The sequence below is a fragment of the Thunnus maccoyii genome, chromosome 9 (genome assembly GCF_910596095.1).
Source record: "Thunnus maccoyii chromosome 9, fThuMac1.1, whole genome shotgun sequence".
Taxonomy (NCBI): Eukaryota; Metazoa; Chordata; class Actinopteri; order Scombriformes; family Scombridae; genus Thunnus; species Thunnus maccoyii.
This window is the reverse complement of record NC_056541.1, coordinates 19,417,140-19,442,339: the sequence shown is the minus strand read 5'-3', so window position 1 is coordinate 19,442,339 and position 25,200 is coordinate 19,417,140. Positions and strand designations below refer to the sequence as shown.

The window sequence follows — 25,200 nt, the reverse complement described above, 5'->3', positions numbered from 1 at the left end:
AAAGCCCAAGACTTCCTCAAAAAAAAAAAAAAGTTCACAACTCAAAGAGATTGAGTTTACTGTCATAAAAGACTAAAGAAACCAGAAAATTGACTTAAAGATGACTCAAAACAGTTAATCAATGATCAAAATAGTTGGTGATTCATTTAATAGTTGGCAACTAATCAATTAATTGACTAATTGTTGCAGCTACATTCAATATTTATTTCAGCACTCCCTGCACTCTTACACACCATTGCATTACTTTGTATCCTGTTTACAATTGACAAAAACAGTTTGATCTGTAGACACTGTTATATGTTGTTTTCCATTTCTTGTTTCTTAATATATGTATCTATTTTTTCACCTACTTACTTGTACATAACATTAATATTCTTATTTTTAATGATCTTTGTTCAGCTTTGTTGTCCTTGTTTTGGCTGCATGTCCATGTGTATCATCCTGAACATTGTTATGTGTAAGTACATTCATTGAGAGCCACTAGAGAGAGTAGAGACTAGAGTCAAAGTCCTTATGTGTAAACATACTTGACCAATAAAGATAGTCTGCCTCTGATTACGTCAAGGCATATAAACACGGCTGCCATGAAAAAGGACACAGCACTCATTGCAGTCTTTATGCCCTCCCTCTCTCTCTCTTTCTCTCTCCCCCTTTCTGCTATATGAAGTATATGAGGCCCTTATAAGCCACAACCACACATGTTACTGAGAACATTAATGAATCCTGGTTCCTATTTCAATGTTCCAGTGTTGTCTAATGTCCATGATGGCTCCTCTCATATGGTCCTCTTCATGTCAGCCACTTTGTTCTATGCCATCAGGACAGGTATTACTATTAACATTAATGATGCCTGTAGTAGTGGCCAATGAACCTCTGTAACTACTGTTACGATGCTATTATTGGTGCAACTAGCACTCATATTACAGGCTGTCTGCAATAGGACTATCACAGATACAAATAGACTACTGTCATCCCTAGTGCACAAAGTACAAGTCTGACTGCCACTATCACATACAGTATACTGACAAAAATGCAGTGCTCCATCACACATCCACTTTGTAACATCCAAAATAAAAAAGCAGCAACACACACCAATCAGCAGTCACACTGTATGTTTGTTCCAAAATGTTCTAGTTATTATTATATTGTTATTATAGTATTGTTGTTCTTGTTATTGTTGTTATAATTGGCATGAACTTCTCTGTTTGTCCCTGCATTCTAGTAAATCAAAATTGAGGTTATTTATTCATATCTCTGACTGCACTGTAACTGCGCTTTATTTTTTTATTCTTCTATTTTAATGTTTTATTTTAGTTTATCTTTCCTCTAAACACTGCAAAAAAGGAAATTCAAGAAAGTTATAATATCTTATTTTAGGATGATTGAACATGATTTTTTTCTTATTAAAGACAAATACTCCTGTCAAACACTTAATGCGTTGTAGGTTATTAGACTTGTTTCAAGGTAACTGGTCTTCATTTACCTTAGTAAAGTATTCAGGTTGTTTTTCAGATAGAGCTGACAAGAAACAAGTCTGAAAAGTTATCACGCAATATCTCACATCTCTATTATGAGAAAACAAAATTGCTTTCCTAATTTCAAAAATCAGACTGCAACTAAAGTGTTTGAACATTTTAATTCCTAAAGTGAGCCAATTTAAAAGGTAGCATTTCACAACTCATAACCTCATAAACTGAGGTGACTTTAAAGACAAATAATCTAGTTTCAAGCTTCTTTAACTTGAATTAGTTCATTTCTTATATGAAACCAAACAGGCTTAAATCCAAGTCTTTTTTAAAGCTAGTTTTAAGGTTAGATCATGTTGGATGGTGAGATAGATTTTATTCTAGTTTCAAGAAAACCTAAGTCATTTTTGCTTACCCCTTTGGCATATTTTCTTGCTTGAAATAATAAAATTTCACCAGTTCAAAAAATATTTTGTACCGTTTCAAGTAGGGGAGTTTTTGCAGTGTATTTATTTCTTAAATCCTACTTATATAATGTCTTTTTATAGCTACCTCCTTGAGTTTCTTGTGTATATATCTGAATTGCCTTGTGTACAGGTGGTATGCAATACATTTTCCTTGCTTCATTATTGTTGTTATTATTTTATTACTATATAATAACCCAGAGCAAAGTTCCACCGGGATGACCGGGGCCTTGGAGGCACCACCTCCTGCACAGACAGCGCTGCCTGCAGGATATCACGGCTCCTCTCCCTCCATCCATCCGTCCATCCATCAGTTGTATGTGTCGTTAGCCCGGCAGCAGCAGCAGCAGCTAGCAGCTCTCCAGGCCACAGCGGCCGGCCGGTGCATCCTCAGCTTCCAGCCATGGCGTTGGTTACTCTGCAGCGGTCCCCGACCCCGAGCGCCGCATCCACTGCCAGCACAACTACCACGACCGCAGGGGAGGTGAGTTTGGTCCCGGATGAACAGAAACGCCTTTCTGGTGTGGTTGAGGTGGTGTTCGTGTAAAAGATGAGGGAGAGGTGGGAGAGATGTAGCCGGAGAATAAGGCCCGCTGATTGAAGCTAAATTAGCAACCGTTAGTTAACGTGTTGTGCTAGGTCGTTAGCCGACGGTAGCTAGCAGCGTCTTCGTTACTTATAATAATAACCAGATATTGTTGATCTCCACATATGCTAGTAGAGCTCTTAAATAATTCAAAAAAATCCTCACACCTGTTAGTTTAGTTGGGGCTATTAATAAAGAAATAACTCCAGCTCTAGTTTGGCAAGTGCCTTATGAATGATATAAGCTGCAGCTAACGTTAGCTGTTTATGATGTGACTGGCTGACATTGAAAATAACGTTTTATCTTTAACATTTTTATCAAACAGTTTGCCTGGCTCAAGGTCCAAACGACATTAATTAACAGCCTGACGAAGCTGCAGTCCAACCACTGCTAAATGCACATTACTGAGCGTTAAGAATATATGTAGAAATAATAAGATGTCGATGTTTTATTGCGGTTGCTTGGCTTAGCTAGCTATATTCTCATTAGCAGACAACAAACAGGATATTTCCATATCACAGTGTTGTTCTGTTTGTTCAAAGGCAGGATGGGGAAGTAGGGATTTCCAGTTAGGTAAACACTCATTATGTGTAAAAGATTTATCTCCCTAAATTCTTCCTGATGCCTCACTACAGCTTTAAAGAGTTTGAGCTGTGCGGTTTCTGGACCCACAGAGCAAGAAGAAGTGACTGTCGTTGCTTCAGATACATGATCATTCAAAGATGATGAAGAACTTCCTTTTGCTATTTTCAAGTACAGTCATTTTCCTCGTCTTCACTGTCGGATGGGGGCGCTAACTACCAACTCTAGTTATACTACAGTAGCTCACCTTATCCTGCTCTGCATGACCACATCAGAGAAAACAGGTTTGACATCTAAAGCTGCATTAATATACAACCATCAGTGTTTGAGCTATAGCTGGGTTTAATCAAAACAAAGTCAGGCAACATACACCTGGTTTCAATGGATGAAGGTGTTCAAAAGCATGCATGTTGTAACATACTTCCTTATTGCAAATAGATTGCTCCTTTTTAAGGAATTGGTTTGTTAATTTGATTGGGTTTCGTCCCTGGACCGGTTGGTGTAGTCCAGCAGCCTGGTTAAGGTTGGACCGTAGACTGTATATAAAGTCTATGCGTTGGACAGATAAAGCTGTCAGGAAGCTGCTGCAGCTATGATGTCATCTACTCATGAGGGGCGGGTGGGGTGGTGGAGTACTACTGTAGGAAGCGCAGAGAAAGAGAACTGAGGTAAACAGGGATGTAAATAGATGCTGAGATGTAGGTAATATGTAAGACTGTTTCACTTAATACTCAGTTATGGAGAGTCAATTATGAAGTGTATGTTGCTCTCCTTGCAGAATAATTGGTTATTAATTAATGGTACTCCTGCGTTTTCTATATGCCATAGCCTTTTTTTCCTCTGTTTTTTTCCTGCTGAATATACTTTTCTTGCAGCTGTTCTACGTTGGCAGCTATATGATTTTTCAATGCTTATTTCAGTGGCCTGAGATAGCGTTTTATCATTTACATGCCTTATTTGTTCCTCCCATCTTATGCCTTCTGTGTGATCCTTTATGTGTAGCATTGCTCTATTCAGAATTGGATATTTGTTCCAAATAAATTACTTTACTTTTTGTGAAAAATCAGTCAGTAGCCACCTCGACAGTGAACAACAAAGCAAACAAATGTTGTTCTACATTAAACTGGTCCAAGAGGACTGGGTGAGTTTTGGTAAACCCCAGTTTTAGAGATGGTTCACAGTCTCTCCATAAAAAGCATCAAGATTAGCAGCTGTATTTTGGTGCAAAACCACAAGACATAGCAACCCTGTTGAACTAGATGAAACACTGGCTTGCTGCACTGTCCTCCCAAACTGTTCAATCTGAATTTCATCCTGATGTTGCTGAGTGTGGTGGGCTTTAAGCAGGATAAGTTGCAGGACTTTGATCAAGCTGGAGCATTGCTTTTGGCTTTGAATGCTGCAGTGTGAGCAGGCTGAGCAGCTGAACTTGTCAAAATTGTCATTCAGCCTTGTCACCAGCTCCCCAGTACGGCATAATAGTAATTTGCTCGTCATCTAATTGGTTGCGGGCCATGTTTGTTTTAATATGCTTATTTCTTACTTCTCTTCAGGTGGCATTGATGCCATTAAATAACATAACACCCCTGCATTTTGCACTGACTACACTGGTATTTGCTCACAGTACCATATTTGACATTTTATTAATTAAAGCTTATGATTGGTATAATACAGACAAGCCTGTAGGCTCTGTTTGAGTGGCAGGCTGGGAGTCTTTGTTAATAACGCCATCAAATCTGTTTTGGTGTGGTATTCATTTTTCCCCTATATCTGTATTGCAGGATTTTGGGAGTGAAGATGAACGGCGAATAAATCAAAGGTAAGTTTACCTTAAGTTTAGCTTAGCGCTTTTGTTGCATAATATATGGCAAAGCAGGTCAAATTTTATGAACAGGTGTTGTTGACTGATTGACTGCAACGGTCTTTGAGTCATTTACTGAGATCTGGAGTGTCGGCAGACTAGCTGGCATCAACAACTGAGCGTCAGAGTAATAAAACATCTGTCTGTCTGTCTTGTTGGCAGAGTCATCAATTCATAATAGCCAACTGTAAAACCATGTTATTCTCAGTAGTTTCTCAAGTAATATGTTGACAAATGTGTCTGTATTTTTATCAGCACTTAGATTGAACATGTTCCTGATACATGTATCATCAGTTGAGTCACTTGAGTCACTTCTTTGCAGCTTTTTGTATTTAGCTTTTCCACAACTTGCATGTATTGCATGGGTTAACAGAAAGTTGATTGTAATTTTGATACTTGGTTGTTGTGGTGACACTAAGCAGCAAAGTGTTCACACAGTGAACCTCTTCCACTATGCAAGTTCTGGTAAGACAGTCATTGTTTCACTTGTGGTTGAGCTGAGACATGAAAGGCCCTATTTTAACCGCACAAGTGCAACATCAAGCGCAAGATGTAAGGTCTTAAACACACGGACTGTCTGTGCGTCTCTATGCACATCTGCTCTTTTGGTTCATGTAAGTGCAGCAGCACAACGTGCAAAAGTGCTGGGTGAAGGTGACTATAGATCAGTGTATGTGGTGATTTTTAAATACTCTCGCAGCCAGTCACATCACTGTTCACATAGCCCTGAAACTGATAACGACAGCTCAACAAACGGAAAGCTTTTCTTAAGGAAATGTTTTGATGTGGTTGTGAGACGTCTGTTCTCAGGGCAACATCAGGGACCAAATTGCAACCAAAATACAACAGCTGTCTTTGCACTGCTTCATTTGAATGAACCTCTCAACTGTCTGTGCCTCTCCTCTAACCTGTCCACTGTGCACTCTGTGCTGGTCACCAGAATACCGAACAGTCAGGAAAATACCGAACAGTCGGAGCACTGCTTGCGCTGGTCGTCGCGCCTCCACAAAAATACATTTCAAAATGTTCATTTTTGCATCTACAAGAATAAATCAAATAATTGACAATATTTTCTTGTTCTCCTGCCATCATTATTTTTGGGAAGCAGTACCATCACTTTCAGTCAGTGCACAACAGTGATTCAGTCTAAAATGCATCATTTTGTGTTCTACAGTGGTGACACAAGACCAAAGATGAGTCATTTATTTGAAGACATCACTTATTAAATAATAGATTACTTTCTTCTTCAAATAGTTGCAGCACTTCTGTTGATGGTTTTGTTATTTACGGATAAGAGATTAGTGCTTTTCAAATTGTGACAGAGTGACTCAGTCATGTTTAAACTTGATAATGTCATTTTCCTAAAGAATAATTATAATCATTTGTGAGTCCCTGGGGCCATTTCAAAGTAAAGAGAGCCTACTGTAACGACAATGAGGTTGTTTACTGGAGAGATTCACTTTTCAGTTCAGATATGTAATGAGTAGTTTATTTGGTAAGAAACAAAACAGTAATGTTAGTCATAGCCTCACTGTCATGACAGTTAGGTTCTGTATATGTCATTCATATCGACAGAATCCCCTTTTCTAATGTGAATGTGCATTCTTTTTAATGTCTTTGATGCTGAAAACAGTTTTTGGATAATCTAGAGGAATTTTTGAAGAAGCAAAACTCTTCTGACCCCGAAGATGAATGAATGCATCTTTCTAGTTTCTATCAGTTATGCAATAGTCTTCGTAAAGTCCCTGAGCTATGTATGTATGTGAGAATGATCTAGCCTATGTGTGATGCAAGCCCCGTCTTGCCTCAAGATTACTTCCATTTTTGAGGGTCTGGTAAGCCACGTTATGCAACTAAATTCCCACTCAGTTCACGTTTTATAATATTATGGTATATTAAGTTGTAGGGCTGTCAATGAATATTATAAGTTCAATTATACAATTGAATTGTAGGAAAGAGCCAGACATTTGATTGTGGGAGAAAAAAAAAAAGCATCACTACCGCGGCTGTCTGCCTTGTGAGTTCTCACGTTGGCCACTGCACTGAACACATAGTCACACAGCATCACCTTTAGGGCTGAAAAATTAATTGAAATTTTATCGAAATCGCAATATGGCCGACTACAATTTTAAAATCACAGGAGGTGCAATATTTGTTAAAGGTGAAATGTGTGTCAAAATACCATTTTAAATTAAATATTGTGGTGCTGCAGAGATGTTCTTGCCGACACTATAACATATCAATTACAAATCATTCATTTGATCTTGCTCAATGTCCTCAATTCTCACTTTAGCACCAACCACAACGCAGAAAGAGAGGTCTACGATCTTTAAATTAAGTTTTACAGTATAGGATATTATTTTATTTGTCTATTCTGTATTGTGTAGCTGTGTAGATCTTTTAAAAGACATGTTCATGTTGAAATAAATTAAAATAAATATACCTCTACAAGTAGTTATGTCTTGCGTTGTATTGGTTTGTCCCTCTTATGGACATAAAATATCTATTTTTGTGCCTTATGTCCGAATGGTTCAAGCCTATGTGTTTTTGTCGAAGGAATAATCAAATGTCATTTTTGACAGCCCTATTAAGTTGTCTTTCATTTGACAGACATATTTCTTTTCAGATCAGAGTGTTCTGAACTAGTACACCACCGTTGATAGCTCCAGCTGTTGATGGACAGCTAAACGGCTGCCAAGTGGGAATACTTGCACTTGGTGTTCTCGGCTGACCTTGATAATGATGACAAGGGTTTGATGGAGGCCAAACTAAACATCATGCAGGTGTCGGTGGCACTGAACCAAGGAACGATTTCATCTTACCACCTTGTACACTGCAGAGTTGAGCAAGAAGCAGACTTTGACAAAAATGTGTGTTTAAGCATGTAGACACGGTGTGGAATGAAGAAGAGGGATTCAATACAGAGAGGAAGATGAAGGATCAACAGATTACGAGCTCCAAAAACAGCAGAAAAAGGCCTCCTTCTAATGTGAAGTCATTAAAACTCATCACAATACTTTCTCACTCAAATAGCTCATTTGTTATTTAAATATCGTAATATGTCAACATACTCCTCTGGATTTGAATGTAGAACATGTGTGGATAGAAGAAGAAATGTAGGCAGATGAACTGTAGCAGAAGATCTTTCCTCTAGTTTAATCTTTCCTCAGTAACATGATGATGTCATTACTTTCATGCACAGGCCCTCCATGTCTCCCCCTGACACCTGAGGAGGTTTTTCCTCCCTGTGCCGTTGCTCTCTCTCTCTCTCTACCCCTTTCAGTGGTGTCAGTGAGAAAATGCCAGCATTATGCAACTGACCGCCCCAAGAGGAGCCTTTTTTTTTTTTTTCCCCCCCATCATTGTGCCGGTGTGTGCAAAACACTCTTGAGACCATGAATACACCAGCCTGGTTACTGCTTCTACGTAGCCTCTTTGTATTGAGTCTTGTTTGTAATCCTGCACCTTTTCCACATACCGGTACAACTGGTGATTCAGAGCAGTGGCTTAGAGGACATCTGGTCTTGTTTGGCCCCGTTCAGGTCCATCTGGCTACTGCTGCAACAACAAACTATACCTTAACTCTGTGACGTGCCATCAACTCTGCCTGCTGCTCCTAAAGCTGGGCCTCAAGAGTGGAGACTGTACCCGAGTCTGACCTAGTCCCTTCACTTCTAGATGCACCTGACACATAGAGCTGTCCCAAGTTTCCACCTGGAACATGACTGAGCATGCAGCTTGTAGAGTACAGTATCTGCTAGCGAGCATGTGTTACAGACGTTTGCCCTATTGTCAAGAAAGAATAGGAGGGCTATCTTATTATCTGTGTCGCAAAGCTATTGTAAATGTCTGTCAGCAAATCCTTCCAGATTAGCAGAGTCGTGCCACTTCATTGTGCGTGTGTATGTCTGTGCGGGGGGGAGTTTGCGTGCTCAGTGTGAGAGGGAAAGTGAGAAAGAAGGTTACAGCCTATGTTCTATTAGCCCCAAACAGAGACTAATCTTCAGGCTCAATTTCAATGGATCTTTTGGACTGGAATTTCGTAAATGTATTTTAAAGCTCTTTGTTTCTTTCTTTTTTGCATCTACAAGGAACAGTGACTGTTTTTGTGGATCCATTGGACAAAATTGTTTTTCCTTAACCGTTGCAAACAATCTAAAACATTGTGGTTCGTTTGCGGTACATGTGAGTGAGTGACAGCCAGCGCTGGCCACTTGAAGGAGAGAGACAAGATAATCCCTCCCTTATAAACCCGGGTATAATGAGATTTGGGAGTTTTGGGAGATAGCCAGTTCTCACTGCCCTTTCCATCCATGCTTGGCCCATGTGTTAAGCTCCCTGGAGGCACTACCTTGGATTCTGTTGACCCAGAAGGTGGCATGCACATCAAGACATCCCATTTGGAAGTTTTGGCCACAACGCTTTTGTCTGCTTTTTTTTTTTTTTTTTTTTCCCCCCTCCAGTTGAACAAGTGGTTCCACTTCTCCACAGCTCTCTCACTGAATGGATTTCTGTTGGACAGCAGAGTACACGATCCTAAAAGTGGACATGTTTTGCACTGGATAAGTGGAAACCTGTTGTTAATTTTTCACTGAGTCAGACCTGATGGAAGAGGAAAGTACAGAATCTCAGCATTCATGCTCAAGGAAGGGGAAATCCATCTCTTGAGTTGTACCAGATTCATCGCCCTTTGCAACATTCTGGATATTTGCTCGTGATTGTTGTTCTTTCCAACAACAAATACAAGAGTGATTTACTATTTATGTCTTTTTTTTTTTACGGTGTAACTTGTACTGTAGAAGAGTGTGAGAGGGAGCAGACAAGCACAGTTGCGTGAGCCTAAGGCAGGGAGTGGAGACTGCAGTACGTCCCTCCAGGCAGGAGTCTGACTCGCACGCGCACACACGGACGCTCGGATGAGGGAGGAGGAAACAGAGGGAGTGGCATCCAAACAGACGGCACCTCTCCACTGAGCAGCACAGATGAGAGCAGACTGTCAGTCAGTCTGTCACTCAAAAGCAGAAACCTGAAACCACGGACGCTCTTCTTTTTGCACTTTGCTCCATCACTGTTTCTGGAGGCTGATGAAGAGGAGTTAGATTGTGCGGGAGAGGCCTGGGTTCGCTTCTTTCAACAGGATGCATCTGGTTGTAAAACCCATTCAGGAGGCCATGATGAAGATGCTACCTTATTTTGTGGAGAACGCCATGTTGACCCAGAGTGAGATAAACCGCATGTGAGTTTCGTTCTTCACTGTAGATGTTTGAGATCAAGGAATATTCAAAACTTTATTCAGGTTTGGGCCATGTAACAGGATGTGTGATTATGTTTTAAATAGTTTCAAAACAAGTTTCGATCCTCTGCATTGCTTTAAGGTTTAATTCATTAGTTCAGTATTTGTATGAACGTTTGGATCATTTCATGTCATTTTAGGCCAGCATGCTGAATCAATCACTGAATATACCAGCTGATTTTCACTTCTCTCAAAATAAGCTATCATTTACTGGCAGCTGTTATTCAGAGGAGCATAAATCACTGTAGTATCTGTATTTCTTGTATATATGATCTGATGTGTTGGTGTTCAGTGTCTTCTACAGTAAATGGGGTTTAGGCACTCTAGGATGTAATCATGTGGAATCATTGACGCTATCTGGCAAGCTTTTTTTGTCATAGTCTTTGTTTGCTTTGATACCAGATGTATTTTTAGCTCTAGTGTTTGTGGAGAGGCTGATAGCAGGGTGCCGCAGGGCAAGAGACAGTAGAGCTAAGGCTGTTTAATTAGGACGTCTGAGTAGGGCCTCTGAAACAGTAGGACAGTTCTTGATTTACACACATCCTCAGGTTTCACTAGTCTGCAATTTTAAAGTTTGTTTGTTTTTTTTCTGGGAAGTTATCAGGTGTCACAGTCTAGGTCCCGTGGACTTTAAGTTGAAATGGGAAGAATGAGCAGCAGGGATTTGTTCACAGTACTGAGCAGTAATGGAGCTGTAACCTTCTTTTTGCTCTTGCCATTGCCTCATATTATCCATCATTCTCTGACAGTACACCCTCCTGACAGCCTCATAAATCTCAAACAGTGAACAGACTGAAACTAAAATCCACCAAAGTGAGACAAAAGCGCTTGCTGAGAAGTGTCCACCCCCATGCTTTGTCACTGTGGAACTTTTTTTCTGTGGCGCTGGGGGCGGAGGGAATTTATTGTGAGGTGCACAAAACGATGGCCATTGTTCCCAGAAAATCATCTGTTTGGCCCAGGCCTGCTCTTCTGTACGTGGGTTTTGAAAGTCTAATCAGAGAGAGCTGATTGAGCGGTTTTAGAGCTGGTCAGGGTCATTGTAGGTCTGTGACGCTGGCTGGACATAAAAATGTGATGCACAAATTTGTAGTCATTGATGTCAGTTTAGGTGATAATTTATTAACACTTTATTTTAATCATAAAATAATATCAGGTTGATACCGGTGTTGCTCTTTTAAGCTGACATTCAGCAGTAATACTGACAGTATAAGTGCAGCAGTTTTGTATCTGTGTTTACAGACAGGTCTGTCTTAAGTACCTGTATGGATTGTGGATCTTGTTCCCGTCACTCATCAGTTCTATATTTTCCTAATGATGTCCTGGTTTGCCAGACTGCACACACAGTATGTGTGCATGTGTTCCACCCTGCTGCCAGGTAGATTTATGATTTATGAATGTGGTCACATTGTTTTCCAGTGAAATGGAATGATTGAAGTCAGCCTGGAGGAAACACCTCAGCTCTTTTTTATTGCAGTTCCTCACTTATGTCATCTGTTGACAGCTCCAAAGCCTAACCTGAGAAAGTCTTTTTTTTTTTTGTTTTTTTTACAGGCAGGTGTGAACTGTTACTATAACCGCAGCTTTTCAGTCATTTTGTAAATGTTTGTAACTGCAGTTTGGTCACTTATTTAGGGCTGTGTTGCATTAGGCCAAGCTAGCAGAGAGCTGATAAGTCAAATCTGCATGCAGCCCATGCAGCAGAAAAAAGACAGATAAGCATTCAGGATCAAAGCTTGATTCATGGCTGCTGCAGACCTGAGGTCTGTCTCTGTAACGTGGCAGCTGGGCTTTTCCACTCAGCTGTTGTGGTAATTCACCGGCAACAGACAACCGTGATTTATGCTCATCTCGTTTCCTGCGTCTACTGAACTGAACCGACCTGTTAAAGCTGAGTATTTCATTTATCTTGTGTCCCACTTCTCAGCCTCACTATCTAATAAACAAGCTTGGACAATATGTAGCCAAAGGGCTGAGCTGTTGCTCTGCAGCGTGGCGTCTGATGTGTAGCGTCTTATGTTCCAGTGATTATAACTCATGTCTCCCATTTGTTTTGCAGCCTGAGCGAGAGCTTCTTCATGGTGAAGGGTGCTGCTCTCTTCCTGCAGCAGGGGAGCAGTCACCAGGGCCAGAAAGCACATCCTCACCACAAACATGCAGGTGAGAACCACAAGGCCACAACACACACACACAAAGTTCAACAGGAGTTCACCTGATTATCCACATCTATCCAAACTGTTGTTTTGGTCTCATCAATCTGCTCGTCAGACTGTCGAGCTGTTAGTCAGCCCAGGTTATGTTGCAGGTTCGTCTGATGAGTTAATGTCCTGCAGCAGATGTGTGTAGCAGAGGTGAGGAGGATGGAGGCTGCTTCGTTGATAAGCATGTTCCAGACATATAGCTTAGGCAGATTAGCGCTTAAATCCAGCGTATGGGGACACCGTGGGCAAAACTTCTGTCGACAATTAAAAGGCGGCCTTAATGTTTGTATTACCTTCAGTGTCTCCGTTTTTCTCACTATGCAACATTTACTGAGTTGGTAAATGTATTCTCAGCATACCTGAATGACTTTTTGTTCATTTGATGAATTTTACCGAAGAAACACACCATTGATGAAACACTGACAGATTAAATCATTGTATGTGAATTATGACTTTCTAACGTTCAAGCTTAATTGTTAAATTGAAATTGAGTTTGAGGGTAAAACAGCTTTTGGCAACATGTAAATTAACTGCAACATCGATGCTACACTACAGTTATAGAGGACAGTGCTGCTGACTTTCAGTGTTAACTCTATCAGTGTCTTTATGGGCATGTAAGGACTTTTATTTCTCTACATGCCAACTTTCCCCTGGTGCCTTATCTGTATAGAAAATGAATAGAGACACTCCACATTTATTGTATTAATTCAAATCTGAAGTCACATAACAAGTTGGTTTGAGCGATGAACTGGCCGGTGTCTTCAATCAAAGGCTGTTTTTAAAATGTCAACACTGAAAGCCACGATTAATAGCCTAGTTTTAAAGACACAAGGAGGACCTGGCCTGATGGGAAATCAGTACCAGCCAACAGCCAAAGTCACGCCAAGCCATTTGGCAAGTCGTGGCTGCGTCCACTCTACCAGCCACTTTGTCAGGTAGCCCACATATTTGCTGGTCCCGCTTTGTTCTCGAAAACTTTTGGCCGAGGAAACAGTTGTGTGATTTCCCAGTAACCATGGCCTTCTGGAAGAAAAGAGACAGTGATGTGACTTATGCTAAGTGCTTGATGAAGGTATTCCAGCTAAAAGTAGTCGCTGCTCACAGAATTCAAATATCTTTTGGTCCATCAGCAAAGTTTTTATAAAAAAATACAAACATATGTATTACAAATTCCCAAAAAGCACTATCTCTAAAGCTGTTTCAGGGCATAGAAGTAAAATCAGTGGTGTCAATCAAGGCTATCTGTTGAACTGGTTTGAACCTTTCACATCAGCATGAGCACATGATACATGATTGTCTGTAGATGTATTTATGTTTCTGTGTAAGACTCTAGTTGGTTGCAGCTGTTATTATTCAGAACAGATGCCAACTTGGCTGCCACAGAGCAAGTGAACTGAGGCCATGAACTCACTTGGCTTTTCAAACAGTTTGTCCATCGAAACCATTGAAAACCCACTTTAAAGGGTTATATCAGATTTTCACAGCCCACTCATAGATCATAGTGGCAAAAGAAGGGTTATTGGGCCAACAACTGATAGCTAACCACTGCATTTCTCAACATAACGGGAAATGTGTTTGAAGTCTTCAGCTTTGTCAGCACTGCAGTAGTTTAAAACTTTACCATACTGATGCTGAATAATGCTTTTATTTTTTATCTCAAAGGACAATTTTTTCAATTTCTCCTTATTTTATACATTTTTAGCATTTTTGTGACAGATAATACATATATGTGCCAATTAAAGATATTGTTAACCAGTTTGCCAAGCCTCTAGGGCTCTTGTGAAGATAATGTACTTTGAGCATAACAAAGTCTTGACAAGTTTTGTCAGAACACACTTTTACATTTTGAAAGACGATCTGTGAATGTGCACATTTGGGAACATGATATGAGTGACAATCAGCTGCCCGGAAGCATTCCCCTCCCCAAAAAGTTTCAGTTGTGTTCAGTATTTTTGTTTATGTGTGAAACATCATCTTAAGTATCAAATCATGTTTTCTTAGAAGAAGATGTGTTTGTTTTTTCACGCTTTAAATCATAATTTCTTTTGCAAGCTAATTTTAGTCTGTAATTTTAGCTTAGCATTACATTTGAGGAAAACAAGTGGTTGTTGGCACCAGAACTTCAAAAGGATTTGTTTATTGTTTATCAGATTTTTTTTTTAAATTATGATTTGACTGAAGAGACATGAAGCTATAAGTCATAAGATACAAAGATGACTGTACGTGACCAGGCAGAGAGTCGAGCACTCTCTGTTTTATGCTAGTAGCTGTAATTAAAACCTGTCAGTATGACATGATTTGTCTACCTGTTGCGACATGTCACAAACACGCTCTCCATCAACAGCTACCTCATATTGCTGTTGGTCCTGCTCATCTCCACACCCTGTTTTATTTTTGAGCTTCACTGATTTATCTCAGCTCAGACCTGGCACGACGAGCACTCAGTAATGAAAGATGGACAAAGACCAGCTCTTGAATTGTGGTTTTGTGGCTGATTTGCTGTTGTGAAATCAGTTAATTTCTCTTCAATCACATGTTGACTGATTTAAAAAAATTGCTGCACAGGTTCTGTTGTTATTTCCAGGAGTAAGCTTTAGTGTTAAACACTAGGGAGCACTGTTACTTCACATACTGGAGCAAAGTCATACATCATATGAGCTCATTGTGCCCCAGCATGCATTATGTTCTTCACTCATCGTGTAAAACAGACTTAATCATCTTCAGATCGTCTCTTTCAAGTCAAACATTTATCAGCTGAATGTCGAGGTCGATTCATAATCAGCCGCCACTCATCGAGGATCAATTTTCTTTATGATCTTCCTCAACAGGCGACTTACCTCAGCACCTGCAGGTGATGATAAACATTCTTCGCTCGGAGGACAGAATCAAACTGGTGAGAGACAACATATGTGCATACATCAAAACATAAACATGCACATACACGCTGGTGACTAACAACCTGGCGTAGCAAAACCTCCAGAATGCATTTTATTGTGTACTTAAGACGCTTATTTGCTCACTGCAATTATTAGCTCATGAGAGCAGACTTGAACACACTCAGGAGAGCATTACCAAAAGTTTCCATGGTGTGTGTCTGTGGTAGTGCGAAGCGGAGTTTTTTCATTTTATGTTTACCGCCTCTGTGCTCTCACGTCCTGAGGGCTCAGTTACCCTATGACATCAAGTTTGTAATCCAGTTTTCTTAGCACATCCAGCTGGGATACTGCTGTTGGACACAGATTTTTGCAGGAGGGTCAGGGTCAAAATGAACAACAAAATTATGTTTCAATCCACAAGTTGTAAATCTTATATTTAACATACTTTAATTTGATTACTTATGTGTCAAAAGTAATCTAATCATAGAAGCTCTTCCTTAAATATCACAGTAATCAAATGTAATTTGGCTTGGCAGCTCTTACGTAGGTGTTACTTACTCTGGACATGAATAAACAGGAAATATGGCTTTGAATTAAACGTAATCTGACTGCCCCCTGTGCAGGCGGTGCGGCTGGAGAGTGCATGGTCAGATCGTGTGCGGTACATGGTGGTGTTGTACACCAGTGGGCGACAGGACACAGAGGAGAACATCCTACTGGGAATCGACTTTACCAACAAAGACTGGTAGGAATAATACTGCTGTGTGTGGAGTTTTATGATCACTGCTTGCCAGACAGACAGACATAAACAAAAAGATACGGGCCATTTGTAATTGATTATAATTATTTATTTACTTTGTGGTATGAGTTGACATTTATCTGTTTTTATGAATGTAAACAATGCCACAAACATAAACTAGAGTTGCTATACACACAGTGAACAGCACACAGATGCTGTGTACAGTCAGATGGTTACTTTGAGGGTTTTTTTTCTGCTGATGAGCTTTGTTCTATTAGTGTTGTCAGTTCTGAACTTAAAAAACGATCCCTCTTTTATTTTTTGTAAAACTGCTCAAGACATTATGTTGTTCCTACAAACAACAATTATTTTAGATGTAATTCTATTATTTCTTGGTTTGCCCGATAATTGTGAAGATTACAATTACAACGTTTTTTTTAATAACATTGCACTTGAGACATTTTAAAGTAAACATCCTGTATTCGCCTGGTTTTGAATTCTCATTCTCCTCTGCCAGCAAAAGCTGTTCGATCGGCATGGTGCTACCTCTGTGGAGTGATACAAAAATCCATCTGGATGGAGATGGGTGAGTTTCCTCTGTCAGTGTGACACCCTGTTGTAAGGATAGAGAGCACTGCTGATATATTTAACCCAATAATATTTCTTAACCTTTTACCCTACACTGCACCTACACATGACTCTACAGATGAGCATAACACACACACACACACATAGAGCTACATGATGCTCCATCTCAGGGAATGACCATCTGTTTTGCTTGCTCCTCAGGGGCTTTACTGTGAACACAGCGGGTCGGACTCATGTCTTCAAACCTGTGTCAGTGCAGGCTATGTGGTGAGTAATAAACAGCCTCTGGAGCCACAGTGGCTGTCTACAGTTTCATGACACAGCGTAATAAATCCCCTGATTGCATGTGATGAACACATGTGGCACTCAGCTGCAGAGAGGCAGGTGACGCAGTACTGCCTCGTTCTGCCACCTGCTGGTATTAAAGGGCACATGCAGAGAAGCGTATAGAGCTTTTAATAGATTAAAAACAGCACAGTCATTTAATATTTTTATTAATGTACTTCCTTCAATCATCTATAACTCTGACCTTTATTTTTCCACCACCACCACAATCTAGGTCAGCTATCCAGGTGCTGCACAAGGCGTGTGAGGTGTCACGCAGGTACAACTACTTCCCCGGAGGTATGGCTCTCACCTGGATGGGCTACTACGAGAGCTGCATTGCTTCAGATCAGAGCTGCATCAACGAGTGGAACGCCATGAAGGATTTGGAGACAACAAGGCCAGATTCGCCCACCATGTTTGTCGACAAGTCAGTGAACAGAAACTCAAATCTGATTTTTAATGTACAGACTATACTAATTGCTTCCAAACTTACTGTTGAAAGTGTGTGACATTGAACGAATAGCTGTTATTTGCTGTCTACATGTCGGAAATTTAATGAGACTTCATCTCTGGCAGGCCTTCAGAAAGAGAGAGGACAGAGTGCCTTATTAAAGCCAAACTCAGAAGCATCATGACGTGCCAGGATCTTGAGAATGTCACCTGCAAACAGGTAAATATGAGGCACAATGAAGTAAACTACTGTTTTGTTTTGTTCTTTTCTTGTGGTCTACTTTTTTATTTGCTTAAAATACAATAACCAAACAAATCTGTGTAACCACGTTTACAATTTCTGATACTTATAATCTAATGCCAGAACTCTTTTTTTTTTTTTTGTCAGATCCGTACAGAGTTGGAGCAGCACATGAACTGCAACCTGAAGGAGTACAAAGAGTTCATCGACAACGAGATGCTGCTGATCCTGGGCCAGATGGACAAAGCCACTCTCATCTTTGACCACGTCTACCTGGTGGGACAACTGATACCGTCTCTTACATTTACAAAAAACATCTGTCACATCTGTCGTTTCCTTTGAATAACAGATAGGACCATTCCCTCTCCCCTCTCTCCCAAAGGAAGGCTGGTGTTTGAGTAATCGTTGTTATGGTATAATTATTTTTGGAGAATGAACAGTCTGATAGAGAATTAAAAACATACTCAGTCTAAACTGTTTTCTCTCCTTTGTTTGTAGGGCTCTGAGTGGAATGCATCTAATTTGGAGGAGCTGCAAGAGTCAGGGTGATATATTTTATATTGTGGAGGAGCAACGATAACCATATTTTCATTGTGATTTGAGCAAGAAAGAATGTTGTTGATGAATTAACATTATCTTTTCTCCCCAGAGTGGGCTATATCCTCAACGTTACCCGGGAGATAGACAACTTCTTTCCAGGCACATTCAGTTATCACAACATACGCGTCTACGATGAAGAGGCCACTGACCTGCTGGCTCACTGGAATGACACGTACAACTTCATTGTTAAAGCAAAGTGAGTCCTGAATGGAACAGAAAACATGTGGTTCATGTATTTATCAGATTAAAAAAAAACAATTCATCCTCACAGGAGAATCGCCTGCGATTGTGAAATGTCAAATTATAAAAATCTCATTTCACACATCTATAAAGTATTTAAGGGTCAAAGTTTGACAGAGAACACAAAGAACACATTGGAGGATTAATCTCAATAACTTTTCAGCATGTTTTCTACTACATTTCTATAACTGTACTCATGGGTGTTCCAGTATTTCTTCACTTTTCACTCAGTTTTTGATTTCGTAACTTGAATAATAATTGAAATATAATACTACTAATATTTTTAAGTCTTTCTAAATTCCAGAGTGAGATTTAAAGTCAAGAAATAGTGGATTGTCACCAGTTTTTTTTATGATTAGCCTGTTTCCACTGCAGGAACCATTTCAGGATCTTAGGAACTTCTGCGTTTTTACCGACTAAATTTAGTTTGTCCCAAGCCACAGTTCCTGGTGCCACAAACGTCCCTGGAGTCGCTACTTTCTGATTGGTTAAACCTATTGGGGTGTTTTTTTTTGGTCAAATGCAAAACTTGTGACTGCTACAACTTACAATAAGGAAAGCTTTGGGATCCAACAGTGTCAGTACTAGGACAAGGGACACTAAGTTATGGTATCGGATTCCCAACTAGTATAAAAAAAGCCAGAGATAAAACAGGACAGTGTGCGCAAATGAGCTTAGTGCACAAGCGAATGAGATTGTGCTGTGATCAAGAGAGCTAACGAGTGAAAAAGTGAGAGAGAGAATGGCAGTGAGAGAGCAAAGAGACACAAACAAATCTCAATTTGCTGATTTTATTTATCTGAGTTATCAGTCTCCATTTTCACCTCTGCATTTTTGCTTGCATTAATTCATTAACATCAACAGTAAATACAAAGAACTACGACTATACACAAAAAACAAAAACCCAGTGTTGTTGTTGTACTGTGTATTTCTTAGATGGCGCAGTCGTTTTTTTAATCAATCAGTTTAATCAATTTTCAGACCAATTTGTTTAATCATCACAGTTTTTCAGATGTGGTGAAAACAGGAATGAGCAAAAGAGACTTTTATTTCCTAGTTTCAGAGTAAAGTTCCTGTGACTCCATAGTTTCTGGACTTACTTGGTTGAAAAGGGCTTTATGTATTAATAAGATGTATATGTATACATCATTAAATAATAATAATAATTATATATATATAATTCTCCCCCACAGAAAGAACCACTCCAAGTGTCTAGTTCACTGCAAGATGGGCGTCAGTCGGTCTGCCTCCACCGTCATTGCTTACGCCATGAAGGAGTTTGGCTGGTCACTAGAGAAGGCTTACAACTTTGTCAAGCAAAAGAGGAGCATCACACGACCTAATCCAGGTTTCATGAGACAGCTGGCAGAGTACGAGGGAATCCTAGATGCCAGGTACAGTCCCTCACTTGATGTGTGTGCACAGTTTTATTTACTAGTTGTCTTTCCTCAGTCGACTTGTTATTGACTTATTTCTCTCCCTCTGCACACTGTATTTGTATATTTCCAGTAAACAGCGTCACAACAAGCTGTGGCATCCAGATGGAGACTGCGAGATGGCAGAAGGGCAGCAGGGGTTGTCCCAGTGTTGTGGGGGAGAGGAGGGAGGCCACCTGACCCCAGAGCCGGGGATGTCTCCCTGCTGTGAGGAGGTGTTGTCTGATAAAGGTGCAGCATGCCCTTCCCCATGCAGGACTGTTTCACTCGAAATTGATCCCGCCTACAACAACTATTATTTCCGCCGGCTCTCTGACTCAGCGCTGGACAGTGAGCCCTCAACACCTGTGCGCGGCCCTCCCCTCCTGGGCATGGAGAAGGTCTTCATAGAAATCGAGGACGTGGAGCGGGACGCCCTGCTGGACGACGAAGCATTTGATGGGCGAGAAGGTCTGCCGCTGCCCCCTTTTGGGCCTACAGCAGAGGGTACTGCTGCTCAGACGAGCAGCCGTGGTCCGGAGCCCCTGGAGGAGCTACGTCTGCGGCTGGAGTTTAGCACAGTGGAGGAGGAGGATGAAGAGGAGGTGCAAAAGGAGGAGGCAGAGATGGAGGTACTCATGCAGCCAGATGACGGAGGGGGTGGGGAAGGAGGTGGAGGAGAGGAAACGCAAGATGTGGAGGTAGAAGGGGATACGGAGGGTAACGGGATGGACCTGGCGACCCTGAATGAAAATTCCAACAACAACAACAACCATTTGAGCACACCAGTTAATCTCTATGTGAGTTTGAGTTACATTATAAACGTAAATCAATGCTGTAGTGGGTTACACAAAATATGATTAACCTAAATTTTGGAATTAAACTGTTACCATTCTGCACACTTCATGAATGTAGTGTGCAGAAATGATCACTCTCCTTCTGACATTTATTTTTCTTTTTTCTGGTTATTTAGGAAAAAGCTTCATCTATCCCTCTTCCACCTTCTTCGGATTCCAAGTCCAAGCAGAAAGAAGTCTCTCCAACCATGGTTTCAAAGCTTTGCCTTAACCCCAGTCCTGTTGAAGTCCCAACTGTTTCATTCCCACCATCCCATACCTCTTCTGAAGGCCTCCAGCCTTCAGTGGGACTGTTGCGCCCCTGTGGCCCTCTGTGTGACTGTGCCAACTGTACTGCCTCCCCTCCTGCAGCTCTAATCGACAGAGAGGGGCAGCCAGGAGACTCACCGCACCTAGAGGATGCAAAGGACAGTGGTGATTTATTAGAAGTAAACACAGAGAGTGAGAAAAGTCAGTCTGCAGCCTCTTTAGAGGCTGTCCCTGAGCTGATGACAATGGATTTGGAGGAAGAGGCGCCTGGGGTGGCCTGCTACCTTGGTCAGCAACAGGAGACCCTTTTGCAGTTGCGGAGGTCTGGTCTGGTGCGCCGCCGTGCCGAGAGACTAGAGAAACTTTCAGGTTTGTCTCAGGAGAGCCTGCACTCACTGAAACCTTTGCACGAATGCCACAGTTCTAAGAAAAGCCCCTCTCACACCGAGGAGGAGGAAGAGTTCTCTGGCTTCACATCTTCTACACCATGCCAAGTTCGGTTAGAGCCACTGGTGGTGCCACTGACCAATGAAGCCTTGTTGGGGGTGGTGGGGTCTGGCTTGCTCACACCGACCTCCTCGCCTCACGGCTCCACCTTGACTCGCAGCTCCAGCAGTGACAGTCTGCGCAGCGTGAGGGGGAAACCTGGCCTCGTCCGTCAGAGGGCGCAGGAGATCGAGACCCGCATGCGTCTGGCAGGCCTAACCGTGCCCTCGAGGCTCAAGCGGTCCAACTCGCTGGCTAAGTTGGGCAGCCTCAATTTGTCCTCTGAGGACCTGTGCTCAGCCTGCTCCTCAGATGCAGGAACACTACTGCTCCTCTCGCTGTCCCCAGAGCCAGACCATGGCCTGGAGTGGGAGTCCACCACCTCTGCTCAGCCCCGGCTCTGCAAGGACCTGCACACTCCAGAGAGAGCACTACCAGGTGAGCCCAGAAGCTGACACATCAAGTGGAGGTTATATGCACTCCACGTACCCCCTCATCTCTCACCCTGTGGAGCTGTAGAGGGTTGTACAGATTTTGGAAGCATGAGAGAGTCGAGTCTAAGGAGACAAATGAAAAAAAAAACTGAACAATGCCAACTGTCATTATAAGGAGCATACACTCCTTCGCCACATTGTTTCTCAAACTGCTGTTCACAGTGATGAAAGTCATATTGCTGTATCTGACAAGTGTGTAAAGCCATCAGTTCACCTCTAACTTGGTTTGATTCACGGACAAACAAGTGCCTTACGTATGAGACCAGAGGCACAGAGCTGTGTGTTAGACTGCAGGATGAGACGGTACAAGAAGCTCGATAACCTTTAACTCCACAGCTGTTAGTACCTGATATATGTATCAAATGATGGTATTGTATCCATTGGCACTTAGATTATTTTTACCTGTCTGGTACAAAGTGGTGGCCTGCATTGATGAACTCGGGTCACTCAATGGAGCTTGACAGAAAGTAAAGTGTTAATAAATGTAGAGTTGTTTACCACACAGTTTATGTTTTAGATGCTAGAGGGTTGTAAAATTAATTGTTACCTCATGTTGCATTCATGGAGCTCCTTGTCAGATGAACACCGGGCTAGAGTTTAATTCAGTTCATTTGCTGACATCGAGACAAAGTGAGGAAATCACTTTTGAACTCATTTTAATCCAGAGGTGTATGTTGACAAATTAATATGTAACTATATGTGAGTCTGAGTGAGTGAATGGGATGAAAGTGAAGAGAGAAGGTCGTGACTTTGTTTTGCCAGAGGCATGCTCACTGTTTTCAACAAACAAAACAGAAACATTTGTTTGTTTGTTGTTCCTTTGCACTGCTTTTTTTATTGTGTGAATACTGGTACACAACAAGCTATCTTCCAAAATAACATTAGAGTAATGTTATTGACCTCATAATTCCCCACAATGATCCTGGGAGAGCAGAGTGAGGAGTCACGCTGCATGGCTTGAAATCATAATGGAAATGCCTAGTGTGACAGGAAATGATTTACAGCAGTCAAATCATACAATATATGTGAGGTTTTTATCCCACATACAGAGCTCTCTGGACATTTTTGACAAGATATAAACACAAAAAAAGATATGACATCCAAACCTTCCTTACTTTAAATTAGCTCATCCTTGAGGGTTGCCAACATTTTAAACTCATTCGTGCTTCTTGAAATGTGAAAAGACCAAAGTTCTTTGGCTGTCTCAACAAATTGGAAACACCATTGAAGCTGTACAAAACATGTGAATCATCATGTCAATCATGTTCGTATTTAAATGCTGTCACATCTTTTTGCACCTTTGGGAGAAACGGACGAGACTCAGTGGAGTCATCGAGGCTCATAGCTGTTAAGCTTTTACGCTCATATCATCAATGAGTTTTAAAGCTGCGATCACAATAGGTTACAGTTTTGTAACCATTTTCTTTTTATATTTAAGTATGCAGTAACTTTTGTACTGTACATTGCTGTAGTTTGAATGCATATTGCACTTTTTATGTTGGTCAAAATAATGTACTGTATGTGTTAATTATGGAAATAAACATTTCTTTTACATAATATACCGTGAATCTTGTTTTTTATGACTTTTTCTGAACAAGTTCATTCAAAACTAATAGTATGCTGCTGCCAGCTGCGAGTGTGGATATGAGAGCACAGACAGAAGGGGGACTATATACTTGATCATCAACCCAGTGTGCTAGAGATACTGGCTTTAATGGCTAAACTATCATATCATGTACATAACCAAATATCTGTGCAGTGACTTGACTTGTGCTGGTGTGTGTGTGTGTGTGTGTATACTGAAATTACATCATCGTGCCCCCATCTGTATGCTTTGGCAGGAGAGCAGTTTTCTAACAGCCAGGTTATATAACGTTTGGCTTCCCGTCCCTGTTTGCATGACATCAATGAATTACTTAAGTAACACGCTCTTGTTCCTCCCGGCCTATATAACTGTGCGTGTCTGTATTATGAATGGTAGGCCTGTGTAGTGTGTTGCATGTGGTGGGGTACTGAAGCAGCAAAGATGTTAATTAGGCGGTGTTTGTGTATGAAGTGACAGCAGAATAGAACATTTTAGCATCTGGGTTTTGGGTTTTTTTTTTTGCGTGTGCATGTACTGTACATGAAACTTGACACTGGAGTTTCCAGAAATGTGAAATGGAAAACATGAAGTGTAAGACACAAAACTTGCGAACACTTAAATGACAGAGAGATCGAACAACAAACTCTCTACACTCATCCTTAGCGTGACAACGAACTTGTGCAACCTGTTTTTTATTAATGATGATTTCAAATCAGAGGCTGTTGTCTAGACGAGACGCACAGTGTAACAACTGTAACACTTTTCGAACACAAAAACACTGGCTGGCCGTCTGTCAACACAGCAGCCTTCGGCCTACAGTCACTGGGTGTGGGCCGGCCCCTCTTCCCCTTCTTCTGCCGGTGAATTCTTGGCTTCCATTCCTCCACTTTTGTTTTATTATCTGAGTATGTATCCTGTTTTCGACTGGTTACCATAGAGACCAAGAGAAACAAAAGAAAAGGGTCTAAGCTATTTTGCAGATAACTTCCCACACTCCTGGACTTTACCAGGGTGGCTACAATTACTCACCATCTCTCCCAGACACAAGCAATCTTTTACCATCTCCTACTTATCTCAACTAGGTTCCTGGAGTGCACGAACTATGCAGCCCATGACACCGGTATGCAAACAGTGTTGGGTAAGGAAAACTGCGGGGGGAAAAAAAGTGAGCATGCCTCATTTTCACACCTATGAGGCTGAGGACTAAGAATCTGACCTGGACAGCCTTATCCCCTGTCTGATTCTTGGACAAAAAGGTGAAAAAGTTAGCACTTATATATAGTATCAAAAAAATACACAGTACAGGATCACACTCTCTGTGTGCCTGAATTCACACAAACAAACATGTAGATTGAGATATTAAAGATTTTCTTACCCCAAGGTTTCTCAAAACCGCAAGTATGAGTCTCCCCTGATTGTATTAGTCAAATGTGCTGTGACATCACATGGATGTAATATAAGGCTCCCATTGCCTGTGCATCTCAGGGAGGACTGAACATCACCAAACAACCAACAAAGAGCACTCTGTCGGTCCTGGGAGAGAGAGTGATCGACTCAGCTACGACGCCTAACTGGTAAGTGTCAACCGCGACAGACCTGT

The 25,200-nt window shown here is 41.2% G+C and overlaps 1 protein-coding gene across 2 annotated transcripts; it reads left to right on the top strand.

Moving 5' to 3' along the window:
• Positions 1–1,646: 1,646 nt before the first annotated feature.
• On the top strand, positions 1,647–23,574 carry ssh1a (slingshot protein phosphatase 1a). Of its 2 annotated transcripts, XM_042421855.1 has the most exons (15): positions 1,647–2,414; positions 4,880–4,917; positions 12,312–12,412; positions 15,282–15,346; positions 15,953–16,074; positions 16,586–16,654; positions 16,858–16,923; positions 17,216–17,410; positions 17,560–17,653; positions 17,822–17,950; positions 18,173–18,219; positions 18,324–18,470; positions 19,708–19,908; positions 20,024–20,729; positions 20,903–23,574. In XM_042421855.1, the coding sequence occupies exons 1-15, from the start codon at positions 2,334–2,336 to the stop codon at positions 21,974–21,976; spliced, it is 3,135 nt and encodes a 1,044-aa protein (XP_042277789.1). In that variant the 5' UTR covers positions 1,647–2,333; the 3' UTR covers positions 21,977–23,574. The 2 variants fall into 2 exon arrangements, with proteins under 2 accessions (XP_042277789.1, XP_042277790.1); XM_042421856.1 differs by lacking the exons at positions 1,647–2,414; positions 4,880–4,917 and adding an exon at positions 9,501–10,195.
• The last annotated feature ends 1,626 nt before the right edge of the window (positions 23,575–25,200 follow it).

Coding starts and splice junctions, on each gene's coding strand:
- ssh1a (XM_042421855.1), top strand. CDS start 2,334: ATGGCGTTGGTTACTCTGCAGCGGTCCCCGACCCCGAGCGCCGCATCC. Junction 17,654..17,821: donor AGAATGTCACCTGCAAACAG/GTAAATATGAGG, acceptor TTTTTTTGTCAG/ATCCGTACAGAGTTGGAGCA. Junction 18,471..19,707: donor AACTTCATTGTTAAAGCAAA/GTGAGTCCTGAA, acceptor TCTCCCCCACAG/AAAGAACCACTCCAAGTGTC.